This window comes from Vulpes vulpes, chromosome 12, assembly GCF_048418805.1.
Source record: "Vulpes vulpes isolate BD-2025 chromosome 12, VulVul3, whole genome shotgun sequence".
NCBI lineage: Eukaryota > Metazoa > Chordata > Mammalia > Carnivora > Canidae > Vulpes > Vulpes vulpes.
In genome coordinates this window covers 109,191,946-109,204,863 of record NC_132791.1, presented here as the reverse complement: position 1 = coordinate 109,204,863, position 12,918 = coordinate 109,191,946, and the positions used below count along the sequence as shown (strand labels likewise).

The window sequence follows — 12,918 nt, the reverse complement described above, 5'->3', positions numbered from 1 at the left end:
CTCCCCGTGCTGATGCCTTTTCTCAGATTCAGACGTGCCGGAGTTTGGGCTTGTGCGTTTGAGAGAGAGCAGCACATGTATAATGTGGCATTTGGGGCTGCACGACTGGCTGGAGTGGGAGCTGGGGAGCCCTCCCTGGGGGTCCTTTCCCTTTGCTTCCTGTGCTTTCCACCTTCTAGAGCTAAAGCCAACCCACCACATGCATCTCTCCTTCGGCCCCTCTGTCTTGCTCTCCTCCTCTCTGGTCTCCTGTTTGCTAGGAGCTTCGTAATTCATCCTATGTGGTGGGTTAGCTTGCTTGCCGCCCCTGCGTCTCCTCATTTACCCAGCAGCAGCTCCTGTGTGCGTCGTTGTGTGTATGTGCCGGAATCTCTGCATTGGGGTGGTTGGGAGGAGTGAGAGCCACATGCAAAAGGGGGATGGCAGGGTGGGGAGTTCGCTGCTCTGTTACCCGATGGCTTATTGCCAATGCCTCCGTTCCCTACTTCTTTCTGAATACCTTGCTCTATTCCCAGTTAGTCTACACTAGGGGGGAGGATTCTAGAAGGGGTAAGGCACCTGGGATCACTCGTTCTTAACCACGTCGACCATAATCAGTTGGAAGGAACAACACATTTGTGTGGGTTGTATGTGTTTGGAGAAGGGGCTCAGAGAGAACAGGCATTGTTTTGGTATCTTTCCATTTTAGGAAGGAAAACCTCTTTAGAATGCTGTTTTAGCTTGGGACGCCTGGGGGGTTCAGTGGTTGAGCATCTGCTTTCGGCCCAGGTGTGATCCCGGGGTCCCGGAATCGAGTCCCACATCGGGCTCCCTGCATAGAGCCTGCTTCGCCCTCTGCCTGTGTCTTTGCCTCTCTCTCTGTGTCTCTCATGAATTAATAAATAAAATCTTTAGAAGTAGCCAGACCCTGGTCTTGGTTCCAAGTCCTCCTGTAGTTTCCCCTGACTCCCCTTCCTTCCCTCTTTAGTTAAACAATATCTCCTCTCCTCTTTTTCCTCCTGTGTTCTTAATCCTTGGTTCAGAATATCACCATCACAACTTTCTGTTATGGCAAATGCATTCAGACCCCATTTCTATATTAAACCCCCTAACACCCAATGTGACTATATTTTGAGATAAGGCCTTTACAAAAGGAATTAAGGTTAAAGGAGGTCATAAAAGGGTGGAGCCCTGATCTGATAGGAGGATCATCCTTATAAGAAGAGACACTAGAGAGCTTGCTTATTTTCTTTCTCCTCCAGGTGAGGACACGGTGAGAAGGTGGCCATCTGCAAGGCAGAAAGAGAGTTCTCACCAGGACATCACCATGCTGGTGCCCTGACCTTGGACTTCCAGTCTCTAGAACTGTGAGGAAATAAATTCCTGTTGTGTAAGCCATCCAGTCTGAGGTATTTTGTTACGGCAGCCTGAGCTGACTAGGATACCCCTCCCTTAGCCATCTGTGAGAGGTTGGTGGGGGTGGTGGTGGTGTCAAATCATGTTCATCAGCCTTGTGATATGATTCTTTCCAGGCACCAGGATCCAGAGGCAGTATCCTTCTACTGGGGTCAGACCCTTGGAGCTTGAGGTTGCAAATCCAGGCTGGCTCCCGACTTTCTGGCCTTCCCAATCCCCATGAACCTCATTTTCAGCTTCTCTAATGAGCAATGCCCAGCGAGAGAATGTGTCTATTCAGCACTACGGACAGAGGGACCTGTCAGTTCCTACAAATTAGAAGTTACTGCCTAGCGCTCTCACAAGGGTGGTGTTGGGGAAGGGAGGAGGTAGGCTGAGCAGAGACAAGTCAGGGAGGAAGGCCGCCTGGCAGGATGCAGTGAAGCCCCTAACCCTGGCTGTGCTCAGCCATGGGATCCCTACAAATGACCAATGCCTTTTGATGCTCCTGCCTCCTCATGCAGACGGGTTGCAAAATGCAGGAGGACATACTCCTTGTAGTTCATTGTGCTGATCTAACTCTTGTCAAATTGTCACCATGATCGGTGCTGGCAACAAACCTATAGCTGGCAAGGTGTTAGGTGTGGGGAGCCCAAGGGGTATTAGTGTCATGGACTGTGGGTTGGGAGAAGAGCCAGCTGAAGAGTGATGAGAAGAGGGCATCAGAACTTTAGTAGAACTTTGGGGATATTGGTGGTACAGGTGAGCTGCCTTCTCCATGCCTGGAAGGAAGTGAGGGTACAGGGGCTCCGGGCCTTGGGAAGCAAGGGGCCCAGCTCATGGCAAGCCAGGCTGGTGGGGAGCCAGGGCTTCATTTAATGAATAAATGGCATCCCCAGTCATTGTTTATCTACTTTTGAATCCTGACAAACAGTCTGTGGCATCTGATGGAGAGGGTTATTAGCTGCATGGAGACAGATGGTTGGGGATGAGGGGATTGGCTCTTTATTACAGCAGGCCCACAAGTGACAGTGCTCCTTTTACTTCTCCGCCTCCACATCAATGTCAACACCTTCCTGTAGCCTTCTGTGGCCCAGTCAAGCCTCAGAGGAGAGACCCAGAGCAAGAAGAAGGTATAATGGCCCAGGAGTGAGAGGGAGAGATAGGGTCGGTGGACTCAGCAGAGAGGGCAGGTTTCCCTCTATAAGTTCTTTGAAAATAAAAACTCTGCCTTATTCTTTAGTATTTCCCCAAGTGCTCTGTAAGGGGCTGTTTATTCAATAGGCATTCAAAAACTGTGAAGGATTGAAGAAAAAGGTAAAGAGGTCTGGATTAAAAAAAGATAATAGAAGCAGATTTAATTGTGCTGGGTGAGTGGTTGGGGAACAAAGGTAGGGAAGAGAGAGGAAGAGAAGTAGAGGCCACGAAGGGAGCAGGGAAGATAGTGTGAGGAGACGTGCTTACGAATCGGCATACCGTGTTTCAGGCATTAGTTACTCTAGAGGCCCCACATTTCTATATAAATAGCTTCTGGAAATCAAACTTCTCTGTCCACTGGCCCAGGGTTTGTCTCTTGGTACCATAGTTGCAGGGCATAGCTTCCACCCTCCACATCACCTGCCCCTCCCTCGCCTCCCCAAGAGGGTGGGCAGGTTCTCACTGACCTTCATTCATTCTCCGAAACTTGTCCTTGGCCATGTAGCCCAGCACCAGACAGCATCCTCTCTTCTGGAGGCCCAGCTCTGGAAGAGAAGCACAGGCAGATGAGCTGGGAATGGATCAGGTGTCAGTGAAGGTCCCTTTGCAGGGGATGTGAAGCTGCTGCTCTTCTACACAGGGCTACTTCTTCAACATTGACATAGCACTTGCTATGGTCCGGGCATCATATTAAGCTGATAACATCTCATTTGATTCCCACAATAACCCTATGAGGTGCATACCAGTATTATCTCCATTTTATATCATCCCCATTTACAGAGGTATTAAGCAGGTATTAAGTGGGCCTTAGATGGAAGAGCTAGCAGGGGGCGAACCAGAAGTTTGAACGTAGGCAGTATGCTCATACCCATGACACTATAGGTTGATGAGACTCTATATACCCCAGGCTTGGGGACTAGATCCACATCACTCCGTGACCGTGGTCAGGTCTGCCAAAGCAGAGGCAGAGTCTGGCTCGTGGCATCCAGGATGGAGCGGGGCAACCAGACACAGTGGGTGACCCTGAGGAATGAGGAAGTGATTAGGTGAATTTGGGGGAAGACACAGGGGTGGAGGTAGAGGTAGATGCAGAGGCATCTACCTTTTGGGAGACAGTGAGTTTCTGGGTCTGGGGATTCCTGTGAGCTTTCATATTCAGGCCCAATGTAGCCCCACCCTCAAGCACTCAGGTGTGGACTCAAGGGTGGAGCAGGGGTTGGGATGGCTAAGAGACACAAGGTGTAGATTCTGGTCCTGCAAGACTTTGACGCGACTGGAAAAGCAAGGCGGAACAATTCTAGGTAGCATATGCAAGAGACTCGTTGCACGGTATTTAGTAAATGAGTGCCCCTTGTGTGTGGGTGTCGGATTGGAGTTACATCTGCCTCACGACAAGGCAAGGTGTCCTCACCTGCGTGAGGTATCTTCCAATCCTCATTCGTCGTAAGCACCTTACAGGTTGTGAAGTCATTCTATACCAAATCCCTCTGCTGACCCCCACGGCAGCCCCTGAGGCCTGCAGACAGGTCACTGCTATTCATACTATGCAGATGAGAAATCCCAAATTCAAAGACACTAAATGACTTCCGGGGAATTTTTATAGACTCCCCGCCTCTACTTCGTTGCTTAGGACTCATACAAACCTAACAGCTGCTTTCACCTTGGTGAATAGACAAGGGCTTAGGATTTTGGGAAGAGGACATGTGACTGCATCCCCTCCCAGGGCTCGCCAGGCTATCTGGGCACCCAGGGGCTCCCTCCACGGGGTCCTCAGGGGAGAACCACCCTGGGTGGTGCATCCCAGCAACTCCTCCAGAGACACTGGGTGTTTTTCTCTGAGCCCTGGCCGGTGAGCATCTAGGCTGTCGGAGCTGAGGCCGCCCAGCGGGCTCATTTCTCCTCCCCACGTCTCCGTGCACCTCTTGTCACCCGGGTCCACCCTTCATGGATTGCAGGATAAAAGGGCCCATGAGAGGCAGATAAGTCAAGCTTAGGGGCTCTTGCCCTAGAGAAAAACAAAGCGTGGCGGCTGGTAGCAGAATGCCACGGCCCTGGGAGGTTGCTAAGCTTTGATCTCCCGATTCTTTAAAGGGGTTTATTAACTATCAGTAAAGAGCAGAGAAGCAGATCTGAGCGTGCCTTTTCCAAAGGCGCTCACTTCTCTCCCGTCCTCTCTGTGCGCTCGTCTGAAGGCGCGGCCAAGCCAACCTCACTTCAAACAGCTTTACATCTCCGGCGCCCAAATTGATGATGTTAAGTTCCCTCATCCAAGGCCTTGGCCCCTTCTTCAAGGGCTCCTGCTCTGTCGAGGGCCCGGCGGATCAAAGCCCCTTTGATGTTTACTTACTGTATTTGTGGATTCTTTCTAACAACCACCTTCAAGAGGCAGGAATGCAGCCTGCTGGAGGGGCCCGGCGGAGGCGCAGGTGGTGAGGAGGCCCAGAGCTCCCCGGAACAATAGCCTCTTGCCTGAGACTCTGAGACTGTCCAGAAGCCTCCACACGCTGACACCCGGCAGAGCCAACTAGTCCGTTATAATTGCATGAGCATTGTGCATCGCCAGAACCATACAACTGCTGACAGGTCTTATTTTATTTTCTTTTGACTCCTTATGCCCAGCACGTGGGCAGCGACTCCTGAGAAGAGGAGCCAGAGTTCCTGCACAGAGCCCAGGGAAGCACAGAGGAGTAGGGGGGGGGGGGGGAGAAGATGTTGGATGGATTCGGGCCAGATGCTTCTGTTGGTTTTGTTGGACCCTCCCCTAAGCCCTCAGGGAGGCGGATGGGGCATGATCCTCCTACGGGTTTAGAGAGTCAACCTGTTGCCAGCAGCTCATCTGCGTCTCTGCCACCCCAACTCAACCCATCCTATGTCACATAATGCGTTGCCCCCGAGGTGACTGCCCTGAGGAAAGAGGCCAAATGCATCATCATTATAAGTAAGAGTCTCACTGACCATGTTTGATTTTTGCAAATGAGTAGGAAAAGAACTTTTTAAAAACCTGATTAATAAAAGGAATGGAGGACGAGGCAATTTCTCAATGTATTTGGCTCATTTAATTTGACACGTGTGGGTTAGTCTTAATTATTGAGGCAGCTATATTACAAGGCGCTAATAAGCACACTGCAGAAATGTATTGAGTGAGAGTGCTCTCTGGCTGAGTCCTCACCGAGAAGTGGGGAGAAGCCACTGGGATCTTTGCAAGAATGAGCAGGTTGGAGAATCAGTGAAGTGAGAATTAGATAGTTATCCACATATGAAAATTGGGGACGTTATTCGGAGAGATTTGCAGAGCTAAATTAGAGGTCACTGGGTCCGCATGAGGAAGCAGGCCGGCAGGGATGAAGTGGGGGAGGTGGGGAGAATGTGGAAGCCCAGGTGGGAAGGTTGTCAGAGGCGCTGAGCAGGGGGAGGGCCGGGGGGAAGCAAGAAGTAAGCACTTGGTCTCGGGGCAACTCTAGACTAACCAGGCTCTTAGGGGGAAGATGATAGAATATGACCCAAAGAATAGGAATCCTTCACTTTGAGAGCTAGGCCAGCCCCCAGACCGTCCCCGTCCTTGTCACAGGGCACTGGGTCGGACGGTGGAGTCACATCACAGATGCCCATTTTAACAGTAAGATATCAGGGTCTTCTCCACATAGACCTTGGGGGTGCAGCCTTTGGCTGAGCACTTATCAGTAGCAGAACCCTGAGATGCACCAAAGGTGTCATTGGAAAGTGATTAACGTGATGGAGCCCCCTGGGTGGCTCAGCCGGTTAAGCATCTGCCTTCAGCTCAGGCCATGATCTCAGGGTCCTGGAATCGAGCCCCATCTCTGGTTCTCTGCTCTGTGGGGGAGCCTGCTTCTCCCTCTCCCTCTACCTGCTGCTCCCTTTGCTTGTGCTCTATGTCAAAATAAATAAATAAATAAAATCATAAAAAAAAAAAAAAAGGAAAGAAATTGATTAACATGAGTCGAGTCATCCTAGCTTGACAGGAAAGTTCTCAACAAAGAAGTCCAGGGTCACCTGCAGATGAGGACAGTGATGGCCTAAGAAATACAACCGTGCAAGAAAACAGTTATGGGGCAAGGGCATGTTTCTTGGGGCGAAGGGTATGCACCCTGGGAACTCCTGGCCTCTAGACCGTGAGCAACAGGAAGGTTAAGATGGTGCCATTTTGAGCCCTGAGCCTCTCCCAGTGCCCGGCACCTGGCAGGAGCTCAGGAACAGTCTTCTGATTCAATGCAAGGGCCAACCACAGCCTCCTGGGTCGTGACCCCACCTCCCCGTCAGGGGAGAATCAAATCAGGTGAGCTGAGACATCCCACGGAGGACCATGTTTGGTGAGGGCGGTTGCCGAGTGAACGAGGGCTGTAATTCATTGGAAGAGAAGTCTGGGAAACGTGAGATTTCCTCTGGGAGGAATAAAAAGGGATGACTTTATAAATGAAACCGTTTTCCTTCAGTTTCACAGGGTGAAGATGGGACTTGTTCTAGTCCTAGGATTTCTTTATTCTTAGTAGTAATAACAATGATACAGTGCTATTACTTCATATTTGCGGGGCTCTCAGTTTTTCACGCTGCTGTCATATTCACCACCTTTGTTGGAGGCTCACAGCGGCTCCGTGAAGTAGGCGAGGAAGAATGGCCTATTTCCGCCATTTTGGTATCAGAGGCTCAGAAAAGTAAGAAAAGGAAGAGGACAGTTCAAGGCCAAAGCACTCAGGCTAGCTGACCACAGCGCTCGGGCTAGAATCCAGGTCTGATTTCCAGCTTAGCTCTCGGGGTACGGCCTGGGATCCCCGGGCTGCCGATGCTGTGACTCAAGACAACAGGGAACACAGGTCGGTACTTCTGGCTGGGGCCGTGTTCCGGGTCCGACTACGTCCCTCCCCTGGCCCCTGCCCCACTAATCTATACCACAGAATGTGACTTTGTTTGAAGATAAGGACTTGACAGAGATAATCCAGTTAAAATGGCCATTAGGGGGCCCGAAGCCAAAGTGACTGGTGTCCTCATAAAAAGGAGAAATTTGGAGGCAGACACACATGCAGGGAAGATGCCAGATGAACACGAAGACGGCCGTCTACAAGCCAAGAGAGAGGCCTGGAACAGATTCTTCTCTCCCAGGCCTCAGAAGGAACCAACGGGCCAGACTTGCATCTTATAAAGATCGTTTTAGCGATGGTGCAGACGACGGATGGGAGGGGGTAGGTCCAGACAAGAGAGCACAGTTGTTCGGCTATTGCCATGCTCCTAGTGAGTGATGATGGGCTGACATCTGCTCCCTGTCCCTGTTCTCTGAAGACAGCCTAAGATCAGAAAGCAAGTGAAAGGAGCCTGAGCTTTCTCAGGGGGATGTTCAGAGGCTCTGTATCCCTGCCACCTTGACACAGGAGAGCAGCGGAGGGGCTGCACAGAGCTCACCAGATGGTTCTTGAGACCATATGGAGAAGGCGTCAGCTGGACCTGGCTGGAGTCACGGGGACTCCATGTGTGCTTCAAAACCATCAGTCCTGGCTGGAGCCCTGCTCCAGTGAGTCAGATTGAGCAAAGCTCAGGGCTTCTCTGTACTTTAATGTTCTCATTTATAAAATGTGGATATTGACAGTAAGACCCTCCACTAGTGGTTAGTACGGAAATCAGAGGCACATGGTGAAGTGGGCCTAGGATCAAGCAGCTGAGAAGGCGAGCTCAACGAATAGAAATGAAATATCAGATTGGGGGTTAGAGACCGTCAAATTCATCCTCCCCCTTCTTTACAAGTGTGAAAGGGAAGACTCATCCAAGGTGATACAATGAACTTGCGGGCGGCATTCTCTGGAGCTACTGTGGTAGCCACCAGCAGAGGCACTAGAAGGGGAAGCCTGTCAGGAAGGCCAACCACGCAGGGTGTGGCCTCAAGGCCAAGGGCCCAGAGGTCAGGGCTGGAGAGAAAGTGGTGAATCTGAAAGACATTCAGGGAAGAGACAATGGGCTGAGTGAATGGCTCAAACAGAGGAAGGGGGCAGGTGACCATGGTGGGTTTGGTTGGACAGAAGGGGGGAGGGTGGCTTCTGGGACAGAAGTAATTGACGAAGGAAGCCAGTCCGCTCACGGGGTGATGATGGTGCATTTTTGGACTCCTTGTGTTTCAGGTGAGGGTTCCCAAGTGACGGGGTCCTAGATGGTTACACAAGCAGGAGTTTAGATCTGAAGAAATACATTTGTAATCAGCTTTATTGACCTCGGAGACCAGATATCTTGGTCTGTAGACCAATTTGTTACATAACGAATGACATAAAAAGCAGTGGGATGGTTTGAGTAGACGACACCATTGCGTTAGTACCAGCCTTGCGCGACCAGCATGTATTAATAAGATGTGACAGGTATGATACTGGATCCACAGATGCTCATCAAGAAGCTACTGAATGTGGGCACCTGAGTGGCTAAGGTGGTTAAGTGTCTGCCTTTGGCTCATGGTCTCTGGGTCCTGGGATTGGGCTCCCTGCTCAGTGGAGAGTCGGCTTCTCCATCTCCCTCTGCCTCTCCCCTCACTCATGCTCTGTCTTTCTCCCAAATGAATACATAAAATATCAAAAGAAAAAGAGTAACCACTAAGTGCATCCTGTGCAAGACAAAAAAACTTAAGGCCAGCTTCCCTTCACAATGAGATTAAAGTCCAGTTGACTAGGCCAGGGATATACTTGCGAAGAGGTGAACAAAAATCAAATGTAATAGTTCAGGAAAACAAATCGTATTGGCAAATTGAACTTAAATAAGAACAAATGTTAAAAAAAATAGTTCAGGAAAACAAAGTGTCACAAGCAGCATGCGAGTTTTTTCCACATGCATGGCAATCGTTGTCGCGGGAGCCCCGAGGAGGAAAAGGAGCTGCAGGTCATGGGGTGGCCCTCCCTCAGGACCTGAAGGCTGGAGATTTATCTGGATGTCTGGCATTGTTGGGTTCTGCATTGATGGCCTGACTCACAGGAGATGCCCTGTCAAAAGCCACTTTGCCGGGATGCCTGGCTGGTCACAGGATTCAGGAGTCTCATGTCTGGAAAGTTCTCACCTTGATTCTGCTAAACTCTTGCTTTCTGCTTCAGTTCTGCCTCACTCTGTTTTCAGCATTATTGCTCACATCCCAGGCAATACTTTTTTTTTTTATTTTTATTTATTTATGATAGTCACACAGAGAGAGAGAGATAAAGAGAGAGAGAGAGAGGCAGAGACACAGGCAGAGGGAGAAGCAGGCTCCATGCACCGGGAACCCGACGTGGGATTCGATCCCGGGTCTCCAGGATCGCGCTCTGGGCCAAAGGCAGGCACTAAAACCACTGCGCCACCCAGGGATCCCCATCCCAGGCAATACTGATGCCCATAAGTCATACAGAGACCACAGATTTCTGATCAACTTCTCCAGTTAAGAGGTCTGAAGAGAGGAATAGCAAAGGTTTATTAATCCTGAGTAGTGTCTGCCTCTGGCCCTCGAGGACAAGTAATAAATGTTTAATAGCCCAATAATACCTGTTTCATAATTTTTGACTCTCATTGCTTGCTAACTCTAAGTTTATTAAAGAACTATAAACTTTACATTGTTGTAAAGACATAATGACTATTTCATTACCTACCTAATATGAGTTAATTATATTAGAACTAAGTTTCCCCCCATTCATACTAAGTATCAATTAGTTGTTTTAAACTATTGATTTATATTTAATTAACTATGCTGTTAGGTCCCAATTAAATTCTTGTAGGAGAAACCTGAAACAGCTATCGTCTTAAGTTTTTAAGACAATGAATTACATCAAAAGCTCAAGTGGACTTACCCTCTTTTAGGAGGCTTGACAATCATTGTGATAGCTCCAAAGAGTCTTTGTGACCACCAGCCCATCCTCGCTAGCTCCCACGGGGAGCGGGGCTCCCCCAGACACCTGATGGCAAGGAGCGTGCAGCTTCTGGCACCCATAGCAAGCACTAACATGGGGGAAGCCCTTTGCCCGCCCCTGCCCTCCATTTACTGGCTGGCATGGCCCTCTCCACGGGGGGGCCAAGGCAGGCAGTCTATCAGCAACTCCTCACTGTCAGCTGTGGGGCCCATGGTCCTCTGTGTTACTGCTGGCCCCAGGTCCCAAGTGCCTGCAGGAAGTGTGGTGCCCATGTGGTCATTGCTCCCTCTGGCTTCCCCAAATTCCCTCTCCATTGGCCTGACTCTATACACTGTGGTCAAGACAAATCAGACATTTACTGAGCAGCAGTGGGCATTTTACTTTTCTCATCTTGTTTCCCCTTCACACGGACCTTGGAAAGAAACGTGCCATTATTCTTCCCTTTATTTATAAAGAAGTGGACATTTTAGAGGGGGTAAGGAGTATACCGAGGGTCTCTAAGCTATTGAGTGGCGAAGCTGGAGTCCACCTGTCTGCCTGACTGCATGCCTGGTGCACCTTGCCATGCTCTGGTCTCAGGTGCTCCTCACAGGTTGAGTCTCAGCCCACCAGGGGCTGGTTCTCTGAGACATGGTCCGGCTCCTGTCATATTTCTTTTCATGGAAGGTTGGGCTCGTCTTCTACCCTCAGACACTGCCTGGGGTCTTTCTCCCAATAAATTCATCGCTTGGAATTCCAGTGTGGCCACCAAATGACCTAGAATGTGGCCTTCCTCTGGGCCACTAGGGCATCAGTGCAGGCCTCACGGTTAGCAGAGTCTCCCACACTCCTGTGCACCCTGGAATTGGGACATAGGCTCCCCCACCCCTCTGGGGGCTGGATGCAGCATAGCCTTGCCCCTCTCTACTGGATGGTATCGTCTGGAGCCAAGCTCACTTAATTCACTACCATAATTAAAATTGCCATTTACTGATTGCTTATGATTTATTAGTCTCTGGGTTAGGTGCTTTGTATGCATTATCTTCTTCAATCATAAAAATTCTACCAGTATTATTATTATTTCTATCTGATAAAACGGGAAACTGATAATCCAAAAGATTCAATAACTCACTCAGGGTCATACAGCTAGTAAGTGTTGAAGCCAGCAAATGTGATTATAAGTGAGGTTCTTTGGATGATTGGTATAATATCTTCGTGAGAGGTGCACAGATCGGGAGAGTTTAATAATGCTGGTTGAAGAATTTTATGGAAACAGTTTTATCACATGTCCAAGATTACCTCAGCCATCTCTGTTTAAGATATCTGATCCCAGGGGGTTAATTGCTCTGTGAGGGAATACGACAGAGAAACAGGATCATGAAGGCCATTCCTCCCCCTGGCCTGTCATCACCCTACTTATCCTGTGAGGAACAGGGATTGCTGAAGGCCATATGCCTGCAAGGCTTTTAGACTTTTCCTAAGAGAAAGTTGGAATTGGTGAGTAATGTTTGAATGTTTTCTCTTTTTCCTTTTAGGACCAACAGAGTCCCCAAAGGACTAAGATTGAGGGCCTTAAGGAAGCCTTCAAAGTCCCCCCTATCTCTGGGCACCACCACTCCATCCCCTGTACTCCTCTTGAGGTCCAGATCTTTGGGAAGTTAGAGGCCCAATAAAATGCTCTGAATATAAAATTCATACAGGGATTTAATCTTCACATGGATTCCTGATGATATGGTTAATAACCCCATCATATAGGTGAGGCTCAGGGAAGTTGAGTAATTTAGCCGAAGTGACACAGGTGGGAAGTGTAGGAGCCAGGACCAAAACCTAGGCCCATTTGACCCCAGAGCCCAGCATGTGCCATTTTGCTGGGATGTAGTCTAGATGCTGAGCACACAGCCTAGATGACCAGCAGAGACCCCAGTGGGAAGAAGGGGACCCTGTGCATTCAGAGGGTGCTGGCCAGTGGAGTCATGGGCTTTCCTGCCAGGTGGTCAGGGGGCACTGAGAAGTCCTTGTGGGAGCCAGGGCCCTGGAGAGTCCATGCCTGGAGAAGGATGGGTTGCCTCCTGGGGAGACAGGGAGGTGAGGGCAGGGCAGGGCAGCACGAGAGCAGTTGCTGTTTACTTATGTGCTCGCAAACCTCTTCGTCACCCATTTATGGCCTCAATAAAATCATAAATGCTGAGGATTAACCACGGGAGACCCATAGGGCCGCAAGCTGGCCTTAAGGAATTTATCAGTGGAGTTAGGTAGGAGTGGCCAGCCTCTGCCCTCAAGCCCATGTCCCGCTGAAAAGAGCAGGGGCGGAGGCAGACCCCTGCTCTCATCTGGCACAAGGGAAGAGGGCAGGAGAGGGACACGATGTCCTGGAGTTGGGGGGAGTGTAGGGAGTGTAGGGCCATCCAACCTGGCAGCCCCACCAGAGCAGAGGATGAAGGAGGCTGGGTGATGTGAGGGGGAGAGACATTGAGAGAGAGAGAGAAAGGGAGCACATGCTCACCGACTACAG

General features: G+C 50.0%; 1 protein-coding gene and 1 long non-coding RNA gene across 6 annotated transcripts in view; one reads left to right on the top strand and one right to left on the bottom strand.

The window, feature by feature from the left end:
* LOC140594678 (uncharacterized) overlaps nucleotides 1-1,368 on the top strand; it is a 61,735-nt gene extending 60,367 nt beyond the window's left edge. The window contains exon 3 of the long non-coding RNA XR_011995771.1: nucleotides 1,242-1,368. This is a non-coding gene — a long non-coding RNA (uncharacterized lncRNA). The remainder of the gene's footprint in view (nucleotides 1-1,241) is intronic.
* KIRREL3 (kirre like nephrin family adhesion molecule 3) overlaps nucleotides 1-12,918 on the bottom strand; it is a 547,594-nt gene that overhangs the window by 126,460 nt on the left and 408,216 nt on the right. For all 5 annotated transcript variants that reach the window (XM_072729379.1, XM_072729378.1, XM_072729381.1 and 2 more), the window contains exon 3: nucleotides 3,039-3,116. In XM_072729379.1, the coding sequence (XP_072585480.1) occupies nucleotides 3,039-3,116 (78 nt within the window). The remainder of the gene's footprint in view (nucleotides 1-3,038; nucleotides 3,117-12,918) is intronic.